The 23,890-nt window shown below is 54.9% G+C and overlaps 1 protein-coding gene across 1 annotated transcript in view; it reads right to left on the bottom strand.

The window, feature by feature from the left end:
- Nucleotides 1-433: 433 nt before the first annotated feature.
- AJAP1 (adherens junctions associated protein 1) overlaps nucleotides 434-23,890 on the bottom strand; it is a 40,797-nt gene continuing 17,340 nt past the window's right edge. Inside the window, exons 2-6 of the mRNA XM_076356094.1 lie at nucleotides 22,464-23,128; nucleotides 11,204-11,291; nucleotides 8,374-8,616; nucleotides 6,776-6,906; nucleotides 434-1,145 (exon numbers count right to left, since the gene is read on the bottom strand). Coding sequence (XP_076212209.1) covers nucleotides 6,834-6,906; nucleotides 8,374-8,616; nucleotides 11,204-11,291; nucleotides 22,464-23,128 — 1,069 coding nt within the window. The 3' untranslated portion in view covers nucleotides 434-1,145; nucleotides 6,776-6,833. The remainder of the gene's footprint in view (nucleotides 1,146-6,775; nucleotides 6,907-8,373; nucleotides 8,617-11,203; nucleotides 11,292-22,463; nucleotides 23,129-23,890) is intronic.

The following is a 23,890-nucleotide window of genomic DNA, read 5'->3' as shown; positions in this document are numbered from 1 at the left end:
CAGCTGGGGAGGGCAGCTGGGAGCCCTGCAGCAGCCAGCAGGCAGGAGGGGAGCTCCTCTGCTGCCCGCTCCTCTCGCTGCGGCATTACGCTTCCTCTGACCTCCTACGGCAGGAATGCACTTTGTGAATTTGGCCCAGACGCATCCTTCTAGCTATAATGCCAGCCTGTTTCCATTCTCCTTTCCTTCCAGACCAGCCTCCAGAGCGCTCCGCCATCCCTTCCAGAGCTGGAGGAACCACGGGGCGGGGCAGCCGCGCTCCTCCTGTTTTTCGGGAAGCGTCTCCCCCGCTCCCCGCTGGCAGCCTGCCGCGCCAGCAGCACGGCGCACACCGACACCAGCCCCGGCCGTCCCCCACCACCTGCTGCTGCGGTCCAGTCACGTCGCCACCGCTGGAAACGCATTTCCAAAAAGAACCAAAACTATATATATATATATGTATACATACATATATATGTTTATACATACACACACACGTATATATATGTATATATGTCCACCTATATATACACATATAGGTTTGAAAGGCAAGCTGCCAAAGTAGAAAACATCAGTTCACCTAGTTTGTATTATGCGTGTTAAAGAAATGAGACTTTTAGCCCATGACATCTTCTTTAAAAATGAGTATTTAAGATCTTCAAAAATTGCTACAGTACAAAAAGTGTTTGTGTGTGTATATATATATTTTCTCTCTACATATATCGTATGTATGTATGCGTATGGACCGGAATGAATGACCCCACCAGAAGAGACACCCCACTCGTCCTCCACAACGTTTCTAGGCGTTATCGACTTAGCTTCGGCTTCTCGCGAAGTCTTTGCATCGGTACATGGCACATAATGGTATTATTGGCACAGGTTCAGAGTCACAGTCCACGTCCAGGCTCTAGGCGCTCAGTCCTTCCCTCTCAGTCCCCCGCCGGTTCCTCGTCCTCCATGGGATTCTTTGCTCGCACAGTTTTCTTTCTCTTCTCCAAAAAACACACTCTCTGAAAAACGCAGTTACCTATAGGCGTGTTCATTTTTATAAAAATATATTTGGCCCATAGAACGCTGCTCTTTGAGTCTCCTACTGGTAAACAGAAATGGTAGGTACAGGTAACCCATTATTTTTTTATATTTTTTACAGGTTCACCAATGGAATCCTGTTAAGGACGAGAAGAAAAACAAAGATTAAATCATGACAGGGAAACACATCACGACTTGCATCGCTTCTTTGATGCCCCCCAGGAGCCCAGAGGCTTCCCCCTCCTCCCAGCAGCGGCACAGCAGGGCTCAGGGGAGCAAACGCCAATGGCAGCGGGCGAGCATCCCGGGGGAGCGGGGTACGGAGGAAGCGGGGTGTCAGTCACCTCCCCCTCCCCAGTTGCCAGTCTGCATTTGGGACTGGGACCACTACTTCTGCCTCCCGGGAGAAGCCCCAGCCTCGCCCAGCTCGTTTTCAGCCGTGTTTCGTGGGGCAGCCTTCTGAATGGGGATGCACGCGTTGGGACGGGGATGCTTTTGGTGAGCAGCGGGAGTGACTAAGAGGCTTCAGTGTGCCTCACTGCACACTTTTATCTTCTCAGGGCGTTTTGCAAAGCGTGATTTATTTCTGAGCATCCTTGCATTCTGGAGCTTTTCATACTTGGGCTAAGAGCAGCGAGTGCTCTGGCAGATGAGAAGACGATGGTGAGTACTAACAAGATTTTCTAAAGTTAAATGCCCTAAAGAAATCAATAGAGAATTGGTTAAGCATCAAAACCAGAGTCCTATTGAAGTTCTTCTTAAGCTATTTATCTGCTGTCTTCTGAAATATCTCTTCCTACATAATCTTTAAACCTTTATGCAAAGACAATTACTCCTCATCAGTAGCGTGCGGCCACTTGCTCTACGTGTATGTGACTTTTTATGTATAGCGATACATGCTGTAATACAGCTAAGCGTGCCTGAGACAGCTACCCACGTGCGGGCTTTATATACAGCAGATATATATACGGCATATGCAGAAGTGCTGCCTATAGCGTGTTCATGACATACATGCCCTAATCTCTGCTATGACCTCTGACTAGCTGGTTATTAGCATCTAGAAATGCAATACGCTTTATGTTCCAGGGTTCTTTCTTCAACATTATTTTTAAGCAGGATGCCCGATATATACCATCTCCAAGAACAACACTGAAGTCTTAATTAGCGAGACAGATTTTACAGAGTCCTTAATCTCCTGCACCGGGGCTGTGTTGGGACTGCTGTTATTCCTCTGAAGACAAGCCTGGATTTTTTACGATGACTCATTATCTGCTAATGTTAATACAAACCATTTGCTGTTGTTAGGCAGAACGGGGCCATCACAGCAGCTGCTCGCCGTGTTCAAAGCATGGAATTACCATACAATACTGTGAATTTTAACTGCCTTGTGCAAAGCTAGGGTCAGATCAATGTTACCGTACCAGTACGATTTTCAGGTCTCAAATTGCCACTTCCCTAACAGCGATGCTGAACATTTACATAGTTCTGGATGAACACTACTTAATGCATGCATTGCAGGATGTAACATTTATATTGTATTCCAAATAGCCTCTGTGCAAAGTAGGTCAGCGCTTGATCAACCTCACAGATTTTTGTATAATCTCGTTCCATGGGGTTTTTCAGTCGAAGAGGGTGGGATTAAGGACAAGAATAATGCAAAATCTCAAACTTCATTTCAGAAAGCCCCAAAGCCAGTATGAAATCAAAGCAAAACAGCCACAGTTTGCTGTGGTGCCTGGCAAAGCCACTTGAGTCTTCAGCAAGTTTCACCTTTTGGTTTGCAAAACGGCGGCTGTTCCTGCCTCTGCCTTGGCGCTGCGTCTCCTCTGTCATCTGCTGTGATCAGGGCACAGACAGTTTTGCTTTTATACCTCCGAGCAGATAATTCTCCAGTGAGTTGCCTGGCACAACTGCTTTAACTGACTGCTTTACTCTTCACCTAAACCAGCCTCGGGCCACGCTGCTGCTGCTGCTGTGCCTGAACGCCGGGCTGCCCGGACAGGCCAGGTCCTCTCTTTGCAGAACAGCTGACGGGCTGCCTGCCGCCTAGGTGTGACATCCACCTACAAGCCAGCGCTCCGGCGGGGCCTGACCGTCGGCGGAGGCAATCCGCTGGAAAGCTCCAACAGCTGCTCACCGCGGGCAACATCGCCCGCTCCCGGGAGGGCCAGCGCCCCGGCAGGGACCGCGCCGGTGGCACAGGAACCCTCCCCGTCCCTCCTGTTGGCACGGGATGAATCTGACCCCAGGAAATAACTTCAACATCTGCTTGCCGTGTAACTAGATGAGTTTCACCAGGTTTCCTGACACAACCTCAGTGCTGCCTGCAGCTCTCCAGGCTGGAGACTGTGCTGCGGTGCTGTCCCTTACATCTGCTCCCTGCAACCGCTCAGCCCAGCCTCACGACGCCATCAGCATCGTCAAATGCCAGACTGCCATTTAGGCAGCACGACGTTCAGTACTCGCCCGGTGCTGATGGACCATAATATGTAAAGTCCACATTAAACTCCAACCAGCCTCCCAGTGCTCATCTAGTCGAAATGTCCGCACACTCTCTCTGCCCTGCCATCCCTGTCCCTGGCCACACCTTCCATCTTGTGCCTCCAGCTCTGACTCTACACGTTCGGTAATATTAATTTGCTTCTTAGACAGCTAAGAGCTGTGAAGTGCCATCAGTTAAAACTTGTACAGTGCTTTCAGCCTTTCCAAGGAGAGAGGTTTCCGGCACAGAGACCAGTGCAGCGTCTGACCCCTCCCAGTGCGTGGCCGTGCGCCTGCAGAACAGGGAGAGCCTCCCACCCTCCACTCGCCCCAGCTGCAGGGGTGCCCCGCTCGTGCCGCCCGCTGTCCCCTGCACGCGCCGAGAGAAAGGGGCTGGGGAGAGAAAGCTGCACATAACCCCTCCAGCCAGGAAGCTCTGCGTGCTCTAGAGCATCCTTCCACCTCTGCCGAGATGCAGCGGGTCAGCACCAACTGTCACCTTCAGGCTACGTTGCTGCTACTGTAAAAGCCAGCCAGGAAAATGGCCATCCCTCCAGAAGAGGTGCAGCCCGAAGCAGCTGCATCTCCTTTTCTACCAGCCCCTCCTCTAGAAACGAGAGCTGGAAAGGCATCCTCAGTCCCACCGCTCCTCCTGCACTTAGCAGCATCTGTCCGGTGACAGTACAAGACAACCACGACAACAGGGGACAGTCTACCAGGGAGCTTATCTCAATGCCATCTGCTCTCGGAAGGTTTTACCTTACACAGTGACATGTGAAACTTGAAATATTAATTTTGTCTGTGGGACGTCCCAACTGGCACATATGCATTTATGCAAAACGCTGTCTGCATGGGGTTGCAATGCATCTTTCAACCGCAGGCTTTTGGGAAGCTACGGGGAGCCGTGCTGACCGCCACGGGCTGCGGGGCAAACACCGGGCTGCAGGGACAGCTGTGCAGCACCGCTGCGCAGAGCAAAGCCCACTCGGAAGACATACTGGCAGTTCCTCACTCTAACAGCCATGCCCCGGCAGAAGATGTAGGCAAACGTGCATGGGGAATGGTACAGTGTGGAAAAAATATTAAGCAACCTTTTTTGAACTTCTAAAGGATTTGGGTAGACCCCATTTTGGGACGAGGGCAATTTCTCCTGTTATCTGTGCCATGGTGACATTGTCTACATTACTGCCCACATATGGCAGGGATCTATGGCAATCACCTGTTTTTTACCATGATGTACCACTTCTGCATGTGTAATGAAAATGGAAATACCCTGGTGCAAATACACATATGCATGTGTACACATGCAGAGAACAGTTTTTGGATTAATCTCATTTTGTTAACATTAATGAAACCAAACATCAGCTTCCAGAACTGTATAAATAATTGAAACACTATCATGGAGCTAATGCTCCAGGTACGACTCGGATAGATTTTTCGAGACCGTGTCAATACGCGTTTTATGGATTCCATGAAAATGGGTCAATGAGAATTTCAAGGATTTAATAAGGCATAATGGACAGGCTTTGGACTATTTAAAGAAATCTATGGAGACGACCAGGGCACGGTCTTTGGCACAGAGTTTCACAGGACCTCGGGCAGGAGCGGTGGGAATTGCACAGGCTTCCCATAGTGGGCAACAGCTCAGAGCTGCTCATTCTCCTTCCCTCTACTTCAGGCACGAGAGCTGCTGACGGCATCCAAGTATGACTGGCTTGGGTTTTGTGTTGGCTTTTTTAAAAAAACATTTTAAGCCAATGGACAGACATCATAAACTACAAAGTTCACGGTGGAAAAGGTACAGTGGACTATTGCTGTTTGCTTTCTGAAGCTGACACCCGCACGTGCCGTTGAGGAAGACCCTGCAGAACCTCTCTGTTTATCCTCTAGCTGCCCTTGCTCACTAACACCAGCTCTCTGGCCGGGTACCTTCGCCCTTTGTCCCCCCCCGAGACAGCAGCCACAACAAAAGAGTCAGAGAAATAATGACGGAATATTAATAGACGGGGAGTGAGAGCCTTTTAAATTTAACAGTAAAGCCCCTCCAGCCAGGAGAGGCTGTCAGGGGGCAGAGACGCCCCGGCTGAGCAGTGGGGTCATGCCAGCGAGACCCTGTGGGCAAAGACGCCGGTGGGCAGATGGCCGAACCCTTGCTTTATGCTTTCTGCCCTCCGCTGCGCAGGCAAGCAGGTGCACACCTCACCTGGCCTGCCCAGACACAGCCAGCCCCGAGCACAGCTGAGACCATTAACTTTTTATTCCCTTCCATTCTAATCTAATTATATTTCTGTGTTCAATAGCTAAGCATAATGTTAAACAGGCTCTTCCAAGTAAGCTGCAGTCAGGGAAGGCTGGAAACTTCATTTACACTGAATATATGATTCATTACAGCAGGGACTTGGGACAGACCAATTAATTCACCTGAGCGCGTGGCTCGAATGGGCACTGCTGCCCCACGGTGAGCTGGCACACCGTGAACCCTCATTGCTTTTCCTGCCACCGCTATCGGCCATGCCACCTTCAAAAGCAGTACAAGGAGGTGAAAAAGGCTCAAGCCAAGCCAAAAAGGAAAAAAAATCCCCAAACAATGTACTGTTGAAACCAGCACAACACCGTTGTACTCCTTTGGTTGCAGCAGTATCCGAGGCGTGAACCTGGCTGCTGGGGACCGCGCACATAGGCTTGCAGGCTCAGCTTCCCGCAGAGCAACGTGGGGCACAGGAGGAGGAGGAGGAGGAGGACGATGACCCCGGCACCCTCGCAGCAGGAGCATGGAAGCGCTGATGACAGCAAACATCATCAAATGAGCTTTCGGGTACCGATGGAGCATGCATGTCAGATGCATGACCCTTGAACGAGATGGGCTGTCCATCATGCAACAAGAGGTTAATTACAGATCAGGCCATTTCACGGCACGGAAATTGCTATCGCTTGTTGAGGTTTTAGAGGTGGGCTGGAACCACAAGATCAGGCTGAAGTTCAAGGCTGCCCCAGGGACCCTTTGCGCTCAAGTCCACATCCATCCCAGTCCCTGATGTTTAGCTCATGCCCATCTGTAATTCACCTCCGTGGAAAAGCCATTTCGGTACCCAACGTCCCATCCATGGCGGGAGATGTGTCTGGCCATCCCAGGCTGGGGAGCCACCCTGCTCGGGTCCAACGTCCCAAAAGAAGCGCGAACGGGAGGATGGCACCAGGCAGAGAAGAGAGCGGCTGCTGGTGGGCAGGGGATGATGGGCACGGGGTGGCGGACACGGGATGGACGCGGGGGGAGCATGGTACGTACCAGGAAACAGCCCGATGGCGTCTGCCCTGCCCCCAGAAGTCAAACAGGCTTCGGCCAGTCAGCAGGAGATTTCAAACCATTTCTCAGACACAAAGGCCACGGGAATAAGATGCCGGTCAGAAGAAGAGGGTCTGCAGCGAGCAGAAAAAGGGGCTTGCACATGCTGGTATGTAACACACAAGGAGCAAGCCGAGGTGGCCTGCTGCAAAAATCAGCTTTTTTAGAGGGGAAAAAAAAAAAATCTCTCTAAAGTAATGCTTTGAATGGGCTTATTGGCCTTGGAAACCAGGGTGGTGCAAAGCAGAGAAAGAAGAAGAAAAAGATGGACTGCAATATTGAACGTTTTTACCCCTGTGCACGAGCACCTGTTAACAGAGCCAATTGCTCTGGGGATATGAGACCCCAAATGGCAGCAGGGCATCTCCTATCTGCCACCTCCCCGTCTCTCCATCCCCTGGCTGCCGAACAGCAGCACTCCCCGCGCCGCCCACCGCCGGTCCCGCACGGCCGTGGGCGGTCTGCCGTGCCCATCGCCTGCACGGGGTCCGCCAGGCTGCCTGGAACCGCACCGAGGCCAACAGGGTCCCAGAAAGCGTCACCGGATGGCAGAAAAGCAACGAACCCCTTCCAGCCAGAACAAGGGCACCCCTGCATCGCTTGGCTAGGGTTCACATCAAAATCAACGCGCACATACATTCAACGAAATGGTTTGAAAATCTCTGCCAATTCTCTGCCTTCCAAGATCTGAGGAAACCCTGAAAAATGTGAACTAGCAAAACCCCATGCGCACGCAAAAGATGGTTAAAAAGAAGTCTATTAAGCTGTTGGCTTCCAGGCTTCTGTCCTTCATGCAGGTAGACATCAGCTGCGGGTGGCACGCACACCACGGTCCAGCCAGGCTGCATGGAGCACTAGTTGCTCATTTTCTCCCTCAAAACTCTCCTCCTGATTTTCCCTCTAGCTTTGATGGGGAACACGCATTTACCACATGGTGAAACTCTGCACCAGCGCCTAGTGAAAGGGCTCTGGGAGCCAGCCCAGGGCATGGGGTGGTCACTCACCCAGCCCTCCCGTCCACCTCCCTCCCCACGCAGGCAAGGGGCACGCAGAGCAAGGGCTCGCATCTTTTACACCACGCCGCCAGCTGCTATGAAGCCCGCTTGTTAATGCATCATTATTTCACGCCAGACAAACGGTTCATTTGGCTCTCGCCACCCGCTCCTCCATTAATCACCCCGCTCATTCGCAACCCAGCAGCTCTTTCGATGCCACTTAGGAGACAGCACGAATGCTGGAAGATGGATCCAGCAGCATTTACGTGCTGGCGGCAGCAGCTGGGAACTGAAAAACGTGCGGTGCCAAACGCTGCCAGGGCTTGCTGAGCCGACTGCCCATCCTCATCGGGGGGATGAGAGGTCCAGCGGCCATGCCCATGCTGAGCTATGGGGTGGGTGAGCATCGCGGCGGCTTGGAGATCCGGAGGAAGGCAGCTCCGCCACGTGCTCCCAGGGCATGTCCCTGGGGAAGAGAGGGGGCAGCGACCCCCGGAATGGGACGGCGCTCCCCAACCCGCAGGGAAACCGCGCCGGCCGCCTCACCTGTTTCCATTGAAGGTTGTTTTATAATCCCCGGGCGAGTGCAACGCCTCCTCCGCGTAGACGGGCACGGGGGTCCGGACGCACTCGTGGGAGCACTGCAGCGTCTCGTTGTAGGCGGTGAAGATGTCGAGGGTGCTGGGCACGCGGGCGGGAGCGAAGTCGGTCAGGTTCTGGCAGCTCTCCTCCTGCTGGTCCAGCTTGCGCTGGTGGCTGTTGCGCCGCGGACGCCCGCTCTGCGCGCAGCTGGGGCGGCGGGGGAGAGAAGAAGGGACACGACGCACCGCGCGTCGCTGACGCTCGGCAGGGGAACGCGCATTACCGGCCGTTAATTATACATCACGCAATATTAGATTAGAATTCAGGCACTTTGGAAAGATCAGCCACAATCCAGCAGTCATTTGGCTTGCCTTTTTGTTTTGTAAGGATCAAATTTAAATTTTAGATGCAAGCTTTTTACCACCAGAGGAATAACTCAGCAAGTCATACGTTTGTACCTGCAGGAAATCAAAGCCTTTTTGTAAGTGCGGACAGAGGTGAGAACAATGAAGTTAAACCCTTTCCATTTGGGAGGCACCAAAAGGTTTTAACTTACTGGGATAAATAAACTCAGAAACTGGTCTGACATGACAGACACGCTCCCCCTTGGCCAAGGGATGGCTGGCAGGGCAGCCCTGCTCCCCGGTGACTCAACCGACTCCGGAGGCTCCGATGGGATCTCGTGGCCGTGCAACGCTTCTGGTTCGGTATGTGCAAAACAAGGAGAACGCCAGCTAGCAGGAACCTGCCCCAGATCAGGCTGTTCCTATTTAAGGGTCTAGACGCTGATTTAATTAAGATGTCACTTTTTTCCGAACAGGATTGACAGCGCCTATTGTAATACTGGAGTTTCGGAAGATCGCAACTCTGAGGGCAGCGGGAGCTGGGGATGCTGGCACTGCCTGCGGAGGGAGATCTGCGGGGCCAGGAGCACGAGGCTCCGGCTGGGGCGGCAACATCTGCCAGCAGCCCGGCACAGCCTGCTCTGCACCGGCTGATGCAACCGAAAGAGACAGCCACTAAAATAACCGTCAGCTCCCCCAAGGCACGTTTGCAGAAGGAGTAACAACAAGAAGGACACTTGCATGGTATGCAGCCATCGCTCACCCGTCCTGCCCGAGGGGGACAAGCGCCAGCCAAAGGACGGGGGTAGAGACCGCGTCCCGTTTGGAGCCAGGGACTAAGTGTGTGATCTGGGTCAGCTCTGCCACGGAGCCTGCAGCCAGCGTGTGGCTGGCCCTCGCCTGCACAAGCAGCGCTGGAGGTAGCCCAACACGTGGTATGAAAAAACCAAAGCGGTTTGGCAAATGTTAGAGCTGAGCAAACTCATCGGGGTGCTGCTTTTCTGCCTGGGACACGTCTGACTGCTGACTGCGCTCGCCTGCAGGTATTTTCCAGTGATTTCCCAATTTCGCTTATTGTAAACAATTTTGATTCTACACTGATCACTGTATTTTTTTTTTTTCCCTTTTTGGCTTCAGCATTAGGTTACTCGAGCTGTTCTGCCAAGCTGTGGTCAGCCGGATCAATGATACGTGCTGCTTATGACCATGAGTAGAGAAAAATCCCAGAAGTGTTTTAGAAAGTATTTTCCATGCTCTTTCATTGAAATACTGCTACGACTAGGGAAGTTTAGTAAACTAAAACCTGCCTGAGATACAAAACTGAGCATCACCAGCTGCACTCCCGATGCCTCCCCGCAGGCCCGCTCCTAGCAAAGCAAACTCATCTGTGGGGCAAGTAACTCTGTGCCTTCGGCCAGCTGCAACGCTTTGTTAAAGCTCTGCCGAGACTAAGATGCCTCTGTAGCCCTGCAAACAGGTTCTCCTCTAATCCCAGGGAGCAAGCAGGCTTCTTCATCAGCCTGGTTTTCTAATTTCCTCCTGGGCGCGGGAATCGATCTGCCGCAGCACCCGCGGAGAGCTCGGGTGGGCAGAGCGGGCAGGAGGCAGCTGGGCTGGAGGAGACCGCCGGAGGAGAGAACTGCCGCCGTAGAACACGGCAGCACCGCACGGCAGTTCTCCCACCGGCCCAGAGCCGCAGCCATATCGTTACACCAGCAACACTGACCTCGAAGTAGGCCAGTTTCCCTGGGAAAATAGGTAAAGTCACGAGCGCCTGAAGCGAAAAGCTAACCTATTTTGCCATACGCACAGCCATGCTGAGAGAATAAACGGGAGCAAATTAAGCTGGAGGAGCGCACGAGCACTCTGGGGGATGGGGCACGCTTCAAACCGGTAGCATCCGAGGGGCTCAGGAGATGCCCTTCAGTCCCTGGAGGTGTAGGGAAGGTCAAAAATGCAGTTGTTGCTCGCTGAGCCAGGCTGGTGATTTAAGGAGCAGCAGTAAAGCTGCTTAAGCAAGGCGGCAGAGATGCCACCCAGTGCAGGGCAGGTCCCAGCACCCTTGCGGGGACACCCGCTGTGGCCGAACGCACGACTTTGACCTCACCAGGTGGCATCACGTTGCAGCGAGGCAATCCCGAAGCAGTGATGAGCACGAGTCCCACGTGAGACTCAGCCACCCAACCCTGGCCACGTGCTGGTCCCCAAAGCCACCCACCACACGGTGAGAGGCGGGGGAGCTGCAGGGGCACAGATGAGCCCAGGTGCTTCAACCTCCTTTGGAGGTTTCAGTATAAAAAAACCCATTTTTTCCTGCAATGCCTTTCCAAAACCATCCCGGCGGATGTCACGGGCTTTAGCACTCACAGCTGGAAAGGCACCCCCATCCCCACCCTGTCCCTGTCCCCATGCCAGCCGCCCAAGCCAAAGAGACCCAGGAGGGACCTTACCAATTTTTTAAGACAAGAGTTGTTATCAGAGCGGCTATGACCATGATGAGGGACACGGTAATAGTGATTATCTGATGAACCGCCAGACCTGCGGAAAAAAGAAAGGAGAGAGAGTGGGGACGGGAGCCAAGAGGGATCCCCGGCAGCGGCGAGCAAAGCCCCCCGCCGCGCACAGACACCCCCTCGCCCCCTCCTCCTGAGCCCGTCCCCAGCGTGGGGCCGTACGCAGCCCCCGGCAGCAGCGACGCAATCCTCTCTCCTGTCTTACATAAAATAATCTTTAAGCCAGGCTTCTCATTTCCTATCCTCTCAAGTATGTTCCTTGTCAGCCCGAATTAGGCACGAAGAACGGAAGAGATGTGAAGACGTATCCCCTCCGGGACGGAAAGGGAAACTTGAGCGCAGCCTTGCAGTGGGTGCAGGATTAACCAGAGATAATAATTGCTGCACTAACTGCTGCTCACTTAGAAGGTCGGACAGGCTCATTTTCTCCTAATTCACCTTACACAGGGTATAATTTTGGCTCGTGTATCATTCCTAATGAGCAGTTTGAAAACAAAAGCATCTCAATGTACAGTCTGTTTGTGATTTTGTGCTGCTTTACAGTTGCAATTTCGTAATGAAATGATTTTCCTGGCTGCAGCCCAAGGATGTGCTATTTTTCACACACAGATGTTGCAGCTCCTGATGGATGGTATTTTTAATAAATAAATAAGTGTTAGCATGACAGGAAAACAAGCAGGTTTTTTTATATATATATATATATATATATATATGTGCATCTGTGCAATACACGCATAGTGCTCCCAGCTCACGCGGGTGTGTGTGGCAAGGAAATCGCTGCTTCTTCCCACACAAGAGCGCACAGGCTCCCGGCTGGCTGCCCACAGGCAAGGACAGTTTCTGCGCAGGGGCTGCGGCTCGGCCGGAGCCGGGGATGCCTGCAGGGCTGCCCCGGCTGCAGACCTGGGAAGGAGGTGGGCAGTCAGCAGTGAACCGGCCGCAACAGCTCAGCTTTTCCAGCGCCGGCAGCCGTATGCACGCACATCCCTTCCCCGGCAAAAGTGGCGTGCACCAGGCACACTCCCTCCTCGGAGGGTGGAAAACCCTCCCGGGAGAGACACGTCGGGGGCGACTTTGCGCAGAGCATCCCCACGCTCCCATGGGAATGCCGCCCAGGGCTCTCCCACGCTCCCATGGGAACGCCGCCCAGGGCTCTCCTATGCTCCTGAGCAGCGGATTTGGGGCCACGCTGTGGCTCCCCAGCTTTTGGCATAGTGCACCCTGCTCTCACGGCAGGCTTGCATGAAAGACTGAGCAGCAGTCCAAGCACCAGGCTGGATAATTAGGCCAGACAAGATTTTTTTGGTTGGACTCGATGATCTTGGAGGTCTTTTCCAACCTCAATGATTCTATGATTCTATGATTAAACCATGGATCACACTTGCTGCTCTGCTGCCTTCTCTCGAAGGACAAAAGTTTTGACTCCCTTGAAATTTGTTATCTCATCTGCCCCTGCTAATCCCCACGCCCCGGGGGTTTTGGGTCCCTGCCCGCACACCCACGCTGCCGACAAAACTCATCAAGGTAGAAAAGCTGCTCGAGCTTAGCCTGAGGCCCAGGGCACAGCTGCCACCTCCCAGGGTGTGCAGCGTTCGACGCCTCCCCAGCCCACGCACCTCCAAAGAACCCCTAATCCCTCAGAAACACGATGGAAAATGCTTCTGGCCTGGGGAAGAGCGGGAGAAAAGCTGTGCAAGGCTGCCGCGACCCACGAGGGCTCCCGAGGGCAGATGGAAACCGCTCAGTGCGGGCACACAAAGAGATGTAAGTCACCTTTCAAAGGCCACCTCCAGCACGCAGCGCAGCAGCCTCCCAGCTTTCGGGAGCACAAGCACGCATCACACCACAGCTCAAGGGGCTACTCCGGCTTTCCTTAGCCCTGCCCATGGGCACGCGTGCCTCAGCACCACACCTCGCCACCTGAGCATCCTTGCTCAAGATCCACCATCAACTGTCCTTGTTGGCGTTACTGTGCTGCCCACGCCGCAGGACCCAGGCCGCCCTGGGAAGGAGGCGCGGATCCCCGCTTGGGATGCGGAGACCCATAAAATCCCAGATTTTGAGCAATGAGGCCAGCCAGCAGTGACACCTTTTTAGGAAGCACTGCAGACTTTGCTGCCAGGACACATCCCGGGCGTAAATCAAATGCTCAGAAATGTGAGTCTTGACAGTTTAGTATAATAAAACCAAGGTCACCTTCGGCGAGTCTGATTCACCAAAAGACGCCCAGTGCCAAGCACTCGGGAAGCAATCGCTTGCGGGAAGGCTTTGCTCCCAGCCCCGGAGCTGGCATGCCAGCAGGGCGGGCAGCAGCCAGTGACCGACGCCAGGCTGCCAGGGAGGGAGCTGCCCGGGAAGGACCTGTGCGAAGGGGAGGGGAGCAATGGCCTGGCACCCACCCTGGCAACCACAAAGCTCTGGCATCTGGCGGAGCAAAAGCACTCACCTCCAAAATAAAAGCAGAGGGGTTTCTGGAAGGAAGCACGCACCCGGCATCTTCTAGCACTTATTCCACTTTGCCAGTGGATACGCTATGGAGGAGATCTGGGAGAAGAGCTGGAGAAAAGAGCAGGGATCCTGACTGGTTTTAAGGACAGGACGTGGTCTGGGGCAGGAGGCAGCGGCAGATGTCAGCCATGCCACGGACATCGCTGGCGAAGGGGTTTCCTAGAGGCAGGACCTGGGAGAAATGACTTCCCGAAGGCCAACGCTTCCAAAATGCTGGCTCTGGATCCTGGCACGGTCCCAGCGCCAAGCCAGCAGAAGGCAAGAGCCCACCAAAACGCAGGGATGTGCAGAATGCTGCAAACCCCACGTACTTTGGGGTTCTTCCTCTGCTCCCCAGGGCTGCAAGCCGCACACTCCCTCCCCAGGGAGCCATCAGACAGACAGACGGACGGCTGCTTGCCAGCCCCTGTGCCCTGGCGAAGCCAAGCACAGTGGGATGGGATGCGTCAGGGTTATTTTTCTCCCTCCACTCAAGCACCTATTTTGCAAATGACCCATTTCCTCCATTTACTCCCAATTACACTTCAATTGGTTCAAACAGCGCTGTGACAAGGCTCCTCTGAGAACGGCTGGCGCGAGCAGCTGCCAGAACAAAGAGCAGGTCAGGGGAAGCAAACGCGAGGGCTGGGGGACAGAGGACGGGAAGGACCCGGCACCCACCTCCTCCACGCCAGCTCCAGCGGGGTCCCACACCAGGGAGCAGCCGCTGGGCTTTGTGCCCTCGAGGAGGATACCCAGCAGGGCCTCGCGGAACCCGTTCATGGCTCTGCAGGCTGGGGGGGCTCCGAACTGAAAGCCAACACCCGTGGGGACACCGCTCCGGGGGGACAGTATCGCTCAGAAGCTGCCGAGCCCAGAGCTGCGTGGGCTGGCAGAGTCGTCCTCCCCTGAGCTGGGGAGATCGGCCACCTCCCACGAGCGACTCGGGACCCAGAGCCAAATTATTTGCTCCTCAGCTGCTCTGCCTCCGGCTTTCGTTTCCCAAGGGAATTCATGGGGAAAACGCCACAGGGCTTCCCACCTGTGCTGAAGGTGAGGCACAGAGAAAGACTTCTGGCCCCGCGCTTTGGGTCCCCAGAGGACGGTTGCGACAGGAGCCGTGTCCCGACAGACCCGAAGAGCACAGCTGGCAGCTCCCAGCCCCCAGCTCACGCCCGCCCTGGTGCTTTGGTGCTCCCACGTGTGCCGGGTCAGGAGCGATGCCCGCCCCGGCAGCAGCGTGGCGCAGCCAGCCCGGGTGCATCCTTTGCAGCAATCTTGGAGCAGCTCCCAGTGGGACACTGCTGAAAAAGATAAAAGGAAAGACTAAAAATAAAATAAAAACAGCCCAGTGCCCGATTCCTTTGAAAACAGAAGCGGCATCAGAAATGAGACCTTCTGCAAAGATCGGAGCTGAGGCAGAGGCGGCAGGGACACGGGAGAACCTAACGATGCAATTAATCCTTGCACTTACATAATGGGAAATGCGCAGGCAGAACAGATTGCAGGTGGCTGAGCACTGGGAAGGATGGCAGCTCTTCGGAGCAGGACACATGGATTTTAAGAAGGGTTGGATAATTTTAGACTCCATCACATACATAAGTTGCCATATGTACCGGCATAGAAGAAAGTTCCTTTGCATCGCATATTAATTCTGCACTAGAGCCCGGGGGGACTTCAAGGGGACGGGAAATGTTTTTCCCAACAGCATTAACCACGGCAGCGATGGAAAGAGGGAAAGGGACTGGATGGGTAGCTGGGATGATTCCCTGGGAAGCCCTATAGCAATACTCACTGCAATAAAGACTAATAGGTCTTTATTCTTACTTCACAAATATATCAGATCCTTTCCTCTGGGCCTTCAAAGAAATATACAGAACCATACAGAGCAAAATCGAACAGAAATATCCAATCTGCAGGAGAAGGTGTTAATGGATGGGGCATCCTGGGAGAGGGGAACATCCCATAAGGGACACCAGCCGGGAGGCGAGGCGAGATGAAAGAGAGAGATGGCTGCGAAGAGCGAAGCATTATTTTAAACGTGGCCCTAGGAGCCCAATCTGTCTGGAGGAAAGGGACCTGGAGGATAAAATCAATAGCTCATAAAGCAAAATTACCCTCCTCCTCCAGTGCGAGAAGCCTTCTGGCGCGCGTGTAACTCACAGTGAAAGCCTGCGCCCCCAAAACGCAGGGCAGGCTGCAGGAAAGAACCTGGAAGCAGGAATTATGGTGGCTTGGTTTTGTTTGCTCAACTCCATGGCAAACATTTCAAATGGCAAAGCTCCGATCCCAGCGAGTTACAGAACCCGGCGGTCATTTAATTACACGTTAATAATCAGTGAAGAAACAAGCTGCAGGAAGGGCAGGGGCTGGGGCGCGGGATCGGGGAGGGACACCCGGCGAGCTGCCACCCCGTCTGGCGCCGGCCACGGCAGCTGTAAATGCCTCATCTCGGCGAGCGGGCTGCGAGCGGTTCCCTCTTACAAGGCTTTTACTAGGCAATTTGACGCAGTGACCATTTAACTCGAGGGTAATTACAGGAGAAGTATTTAATGGAATTGAAAGTGTGTCCAAACCCCTGCGCTTCTGCTAGTGCAGCAGAATTTGATGTGTTGCCTGCCAGGAGGGAAAGCTCTTCAAAGACGCTCTTTGAACCCTTGGAAATGCTGAAATATTGCTGGGTTTTTCCACTCTCATGCCGTCCGAGTACACTCCGCTCTCGCCAGGGACTTCTTGTCCCCTCCGGTGGTGGGAGACCCAGCCACAGCATCCCTGCGGGCAGCAGCCCCAGCCACGGCCGCTCGGGCAGCAGCCGTGCATCAACCTGCAAAATGCAACTCCAGATTCCCCACATCCCAGGAAAAATCCAATCTTCTCAAAGCAAGCAAACGCCAGGGCTTTTTTTATATGTTATTTTAAAGACCATATATTTGCCACCGAGATGAAAGCGCTGAGTTTTGGCCTTTCTGGCCACCTTTTGAAACGGCTCCCGGACAGCTCTGCATCAACAGAATTAATTCCACAAGAAAATCCATTCGAGACTAATGTCTTGCTACAGCAGAAGTGCACAATGGCAGCGAACAGGAGATATAAGCTCTTAATTAAAAACAAAGAGAACCTCTTTCCCCCAAGGCCTTTATTTCAACAGCTCTGGTTAGGGAGACCGTATTTTTCATTTTCCCAATAAAAACAGCTATGAGCCGCAACTCTTTGAAGACCCTCGTCAAGGCCTCTAAGCTGCATAAAATTAAAAAAGGAAAAACCAGCTCCGTTTCATTTCGCAGAGCATAATCTTGAGTTACCGTTAGTGGTAGAAAAACAACAGATGCTCCGAATACCTGCTAGACCCCAGCCAGGAGGGCTGCAATGAAGCACCTAAGCCCCTTCCCACACACGTGCTGTGCAGATTGCTTCCTTGCTTCTTTCTCCCTGCTCTGCCTCAGTCTTCCCGCAACTCCCAATTTGAGTCGAAATGCCGAAAGAGGGTAAATCTCCTAATTAAGCCAGGGCCGGGTCTGCCGGCACGTGGCGGGGAGCAGGGAGGGCCTGTCTGGCATCGCAGGGGCGAGCCAGAGAGACACGTCCTTGATTGCAGCAGGATTTCCATGTGCATGGTCAGGCCCTAACGCCTCTCCCTCTCGCTCCTCAATCAAAGTATCGCATCTAGCCAGGGAGAGACCATCCCAAACGGGCTCCCAGTAATGAGCATTGAAAGAAACTGGCTCCTGGGAGCGGCTGAAGAGCTTATAGAGAGGGAAATGATGGAAACGCAGATGGAATCGGTGCCGTGGCAATTGCTCCCGGACAAAATAAATAACCTTCTAAGCAATTTCCATGGTAAGCATCACAGGCCACGCAGAAGCCAACAACCGGTGCTGTCGCCACCGCCTCCGCCCTGTCCCACGCTCGGCGCGGCAGCACATCGGGCAGCCGGTCACTCTGTGTCCCCCAGCCTGACAGACACACCAGTACCTGCTGCCCATGACAGCCGTACCAGCGAAGGACTCCTCTCGGGTGGCTTAGCAACTGTCCACAGCGCTTGGCCAGGCTCCCTGCCTGTGCCCCAGCAGGCAAAATTCAGCTGGAAGAGCTGCGCGAGTCCGGAACAGGGGATGGCCGGGCTGACGGGCTCCATAGAGCCTCCCCAGTCTGCAGCAGCTGAGCATCGGGTACCGCATCTCTGGGGAGCGGAGCTGGCAACGTGAGATGGCAACCACTGGAGAGGATCCACTCCACGCCAGTCAATCAGGCACACGAGCCCGGCAGCTGGCTGGCTGCCTGCTCCATGCATCGTCCCCAGCTGCCTTTGGACGTGGGGACTTCGGTGCCGGGGGCTGCCCGAAGAGGGGCTCCCTCCGAAGTGGGGTCTTCTTGTGGGGCTTGGCATCCCGTCCTCATCCCTGCCACAAGTCTCCTTCCTCTGTTCTCGCATGCCACGGGCACTGGGACGCCTCCACCTCCTCCCGAACTTTGTGGAGAGGCTGGGGAAAACCGGCTGGACTTGAGAGGCATTACAGCTTCCCCAGCCATCAGAAAACCCATCTGATCCCCAAAAGCCTCATCTAGCTGATAAAACTGCTTTCGGACAGAAAAATTCAATCGGGAGCGTTGCGTGGCCATTCAGCCGCAATCACAGCCACAAATGGCCTTTCCCAGGGGGGATCAGTCAGACTTTGCCGTAACGTGAACCCTACTGCTGTTTAATAGCTTGTAAGAAAAATAATTTACAAAAACCACGAGGGTTAGATACAGGGGAGGAGATATGGTAGGAGTCTTCTTGGAAAAGCTTGTTCCGGTGCAAAGCCGGTTCATCCGCTGCCCGACCCGCTGTGCTGGGAAACCGCCTTGGGGCCGCTCCTCTTAACACCCCTCTTGCCTTCAGAGCAGAGTTTGTGCAGGCAAAGCCTCTTGGGTTTCCACCTGGTAAATCAGGGCGATCAGCTCCGAAACCCAGCCCAGTGAGCACTAGTCATCCTGAAGTGAAAATGCCACTCTTCAGCAAAAAATCCAAGGTTCCTGGAAACCTCCTGGTATTTTGGGTTGGACTGATGAAAGGAGAATATCCTGCTGCTGCTGCTGTGAAATATTCTTGCCAAGAACGAAGATCCTAGAGGCTTATGCTAAAGAGACTGGGACTTATCTTCTCAGGTGTTACAGCAAATATCACCGAGCAATAAATATCTCTGAGAGCAGCAGAGGAGAGTTTCTGGCTCATTTAGACACACGTGGATGAAGGCACACATGCACGCACGACATCTGCTAATCCCGGGGAGAAAAAGTCCCTTCTCCCTCGCCAGAGAGAGCTCAGCTTATGGCCACGCTCATTTCTTCCTTCGGCCATCATCCTCCATCCTTAAGGAAAACCACCTTCTCGCATAGCTGATGCATGGCCTTACAAAGGATCCTTCGGGAGCCTCCCGGGAAAGGTGGCCGGCGGGTGCTGGCCCAGGGGATGCCGTCCAGCCCCCTCGCTTCCTCTCCGGCCCCCAGCTGCGATGGCTCCCCACGCCTTTGCATGGCGGATCAAAGCGGCGGCTCCATCCCAACCGCCCAGGGTCTTCTTTTAAACACATTTTATCTTTAATTAATTCCTTTGAAGCCTTTTGCATCTGCTATCTCCTTGCATCCAGCGCCCCCTCTCCTGCACCCTCTTTTTGAAGGCAGGGTCATCTCCCAGCGGGGACGTGAATGTCTCTTTATCATTATTTATTCCCGATGTGCTCCTGGCCAGCGGTGGGGAGGGAGCGGAGGGCAGGCTGGGGCATGCCATGAGCTCAGCTCTGGCTGCCAGCACAGTGGGTGCCCACGCCAGCACCCACGCAGCCCTGCGCCTCCACCCAGGAGCACCCGGCCCCCACGTTTGCCCCGGCCCTGGGGACGGGGGTGCCCCTCAGCACCAGCTCCTTCACAAGCAGACTGCCTGCAGAGCACGATGCCAAACTCGTTGCGTACCGGCCATCAAATCACCATTAAGAGCAGCAGACGGCACATAAAGTCTTCTGCCTTATAAAGCACTTAAAGGTTTAATTAAAGACGGCTTTATTCTAATAATACTGAAAGGAGAGCCTCAGACAACCCAGCGAGCGCAATTCATGCCTTCACTCTGACAGTCTCTGATTCATTCTTCTCTTTTCTTCTGTTTTTTGGCTGAGCCCGTAGTACAGGAGGATGCTCTGCCTTGATGGAGAAGCCCAACCTGCACGGAGAGCAGCCCCACGGCCGCCCCGGGGAGAGCTCCTTACAGCCCTTGCCTCTGGAATTCCAGCATGCTGGAATTTTAATTGTTTCTCTCTTTCCATGCTCCACCGTAAAATGATTATGACAGCCCCCAAAAAAGGAAGCACAGTTTTGAAAAGCATAAGCATAAACTACGCCTGGGCGAACATATTGCGTCCCCATCTGACTGCCATCAGCACCCTGCCAGGCGCCGAGCAGGCAGAGGTGGCACCGGGACAAACACACCTGAGCTGTGGGTTACCCAAAACAAACCGCCCTGCACAGCGGCACCCACCGAACCAGAGCGGCACGTACCAGCCCCTCCTTTCTTTCCGGACAGTGCAAGTAATCACTCGACTGCCTTTTCTCCTACCTACAAGCAGAGTATTTGCTACTCCAGGGGAATTTTTTAAGCTTATTTCTGCTGCTAGTGAGTCACAGAGACATTGTTTCTTGCTTTTTTTCTCTCGCTTCTTCAGCACGGAGCAGCAGGGTGAGAGGAAGATCTAACTGAGCAGGAGTGCTTTAACTGCTCATCTAAGCGAGCGCTGCTGCCTTTGCTGAAGCGCCCCCACCCCGTGTGCCCCCCAGGGACCCCCACGGTCCCCCAGCATCACCAGGTTGCCAGTAGCGAGTCGCTTTTTGGCAACGCACAGAGGGAAGCAAGGCCACGGCACAGGAGGGACATGGGGGGGAACGCAGCACCTTCGTTAGCACGACAGCAGCACCCGATCCGGCAGGAGCACGGGTCCGCTTGGCTGTGGGAGCCCTGGGGCGGCTCTGCTGGCTCCCGGGGTGGCCCCCAGCTCCCTTGGGTGCTGCAAGCAGGACCACCCCGACCCCCAGGGCTGCTGCCAGAGAAAGCTGAGGGAACACAAGCTGTGAGAGCAGCATCCCTCCCCACCTGCACATCCACCTCGGGCTCCTATCACGATGTGCGGCGCCTTACAGGATGGCAGGACGGGGATTTTCAATGCTTGCTGAGGCAAATAAAAAGTACAGACGAGTTACCTAATCCTAATTTGTAGCCATATGTTTTTCCCAGCAGAGAACAAACACTTCCAGCCGCTAAAGCTTATGTAACAGAGAGGAGCTGGGCTTGAAAAATGCACGGCCTCGCACAGGCGCATCGCCAGCAAAACCGCAGCCGGTGCTTCGAGACGGTGTTGGCCGCTCGCTCCTGAAACACTCGTCCCGAGGCGCTGCAGGCAGCAGGGGCTCGGCGCTCCCCGCCGGGAGCTCGCCGGGGGCTCTCCTGGGCGCTCAGCCCCAGCAGCGGAAGGAAAAGCAGATTTGGAGCTCAGGCGCTTTTCAATTTAGGGTGGACGGGCTGAGATCAAAAAGGTCCTTTAGCCCCGGGAAGGAGTTTATCACATTCACCACTCGGCAAAAAGAAGTTAATTAGCAAAAACTCCAATCCCGGAAAAAGCCCCTAATGAGAGCTAAGAGCCGGCAGATTAAAGCAGCCGGCCCCCTGGGAGGCTGCCGGGGCCGTGGAGGCTTGGGGCTGCAGCTCTCTGCCGATCTGCCGGCCAGGGAGGGCATGCAGCAGCACCAGCAGGCACGCGGCAGCACCGGCAGCTCGTCCTCGCCTAAACGGGGCAGCCGACTCCATTAAGCTACAGCACATGCCCAGGGCCATCCTCCCACGTGCTGCAAACGGAGCAGGCGGACGGGCTGCCGCAGCCGGCTGACGGCAACGAGCCCACCAGACCCCGTGCACCCGGACTGGACGATGCCACCGAGGCCGGAGGCACCAACCACAGCAGGTCTGGGGAGACAAGGCTGAAGATCTTGTCACGCGTGTCACACCACGAGCAGCTCACGCTGGCAGTCGTTATCCATACTCCCTCGCTAATTTATCCAGCCGATTCCAGCGTTTTTTTAAAAGTTGTGTAGGTTGGGAGTTTTTTCATTGCTGTAAATAACTCCTATAAGTCAGGAACAACATTATGGTTGCCTTGTCTCTTTCTGTCAAGCAGGGCAGGCTAGATAAATTAATTGGGATTAAGATTAGGCCATAAAATTCTTTTTCTATTCGACCAGAAGATCACTATGAGCTAAAAGCAGTCGATGCACAGTGAATAAATTCTGTAAACTATACAATGGTATCCCACAGTTTAATACTGGCAATAACAAATATAATTTGAAATAAATGGGAAGCAGCTTTCCCATCCATGTCCACGCAGCAGATAGCGCTGGGGGAACACATCGCTGTGCCCGAGCGCCGCACTAAATATGATTACGGGAGATGGCCTGTGGATGGATACCGCTAATGGGAAAAACACAGCAAGCTGCTGGAAAACGCCTCAGATAAAAGCGAGGAATCAGAGCTACGCTTGCCTCCCGAGTGCTCTTATTTAACATCACGCACTTATCTCCATCCCGGGCAGCGCTGCCGCCAGGGAAGCTCGTGCCGCAGTGACCCCTCCGCCCCAGGACCCCCCCACCCAGCCCTCCCGATTTACCCGCCGCCGCCCCCGGCAGACCCTACCTGTGCTGTCTCCCAGCCCGCGGGGCAGGCGAGCATCCTTGCCGCTGCTGCTGTGGCCGGCGGCCGGCTCAGCGGTGCTGGTGCGGCCGGGGCTGCTGCGGGGCGCGTCCCCACCAGGTGCGGGAGCCGGGGTGCTGGGGGGCGCGCGAGGCGGAGTGGCGGCGGCGGTGGCAGCAGCGGCGGTGGTGGTGGTGGTCGCGGCAGCGGTGGTGGCAGTGGTGGTGGCGAAGGCGCTGGGCAGCGTGCTGCTCTCCAGGGAGTCCTCCTCGCCCGTGGGGCCCCAGACGATGACCTCGGACAGCGTCGTGGACTGCCCATCCCACGGGGCGAAGCCACGGCCGCGCAGGTGCCGCCGGCCCCTCCGAGAGCGGGGCCGGTGCGGGGGGCGGCCGGCAGGCAGCAGGGCGGCGGCCGGCGGCCGGCGGGAGCGGGGTCTCTGTGGAGGGGGTGCGGGGGCGCAGGTCCAGGGGGGGCTGGGGCGCCGCAGTTCCTCCCCGCTCCCCGCGCCCCACAGCGAGCCGCGGGACAGTCTGTGCCGAAGCGCCGGCCGTGGCGAGAGCCTCCCCCCAGTGCCGCTGGCTGGGGGCTGGCAGCTGGCAAGGTCCATGGCTAGGTGGAACATGGCTATTAAAATCCAAGCATGGCTTCCGAGCGGGCAACTTGACCTGCAGACAGACAGCAACTGTATTAGAAAGGCAGGGGAGCATCCCAGCGCTCCCTCCCGGCACGGCACGCCCCAGCTCCCCAAGCCCAGCCACCCGAAACACCCCCCAGCAGCACGGGAAAGCAGTGCCATCATCCTCCCCCAGCGCTCCAGCCAGCACCCCCCGGAACAGCATCGCAGGGCACCCTGCACCCCCTCCCCACCCTCCTCCCACCGCAAAACCCACCACCACGAACAAGGCAGACCAAGGACCCCCATCCAAAAATGCGACTTTGCTGCTTTTCAGTGGATCTGCGATCACCGTGAACGACTCAAGGATGGGTTTTACTGCGAAATGCCCTGAGAAAGCAGCCAGCGTCTGCGTTGCCCAAACTCAGCCGTTTTAGATGAATTATCTAAAGCAGCTGGCACAAGCGGAGCCCAAGCAGCAAGAGCCTTCGCTCCGGGTTCTCTAAGTCACAGGGGTATTGGGGAGCTCGGCCCCTGCTCCCCAGCTTTCCAAGCCAAGGTACAAGGAGCGAGCCCACAGAGAGCAGCAGTATTAATCCCTCAATGAGCTGAAGCCGAAGAGTACCCGCACTGTCACGTTTGCATGTGTAACCCATCTCCTATTGAGGAGGTCAACCATGCCGCAGCAGGAGCATCCCCTCTTGCGGAGCACAGCACCCAGAGCTGAATGCAACCCTGCGGCATGGGAACTTGCCAGGCGCCGCGCCGGGTGCTTCCTTAGTGGAGCCCCTGGCCTAGCAGGGAAGGACGAGCA

This window comes from Aptenodytes patagonicus, chromosome 19, assembly GCF_965638725.1.
Source record: "Aptenodytes patagonicus chromosome 19, bAptPat1.pri.cur, whole genome shotgun sequence".
Taxonomy (NCBI): domain Eukaryota; kingdom Metazoa; phylum Chordata; class Aves; order Sphenisciformes; family Spheniscidae; genus Aptenodytes; species Aptenodytes patagonicus.
This window is presented reverse-complemented; position numbering and strand designations above follow the sequence as displayed.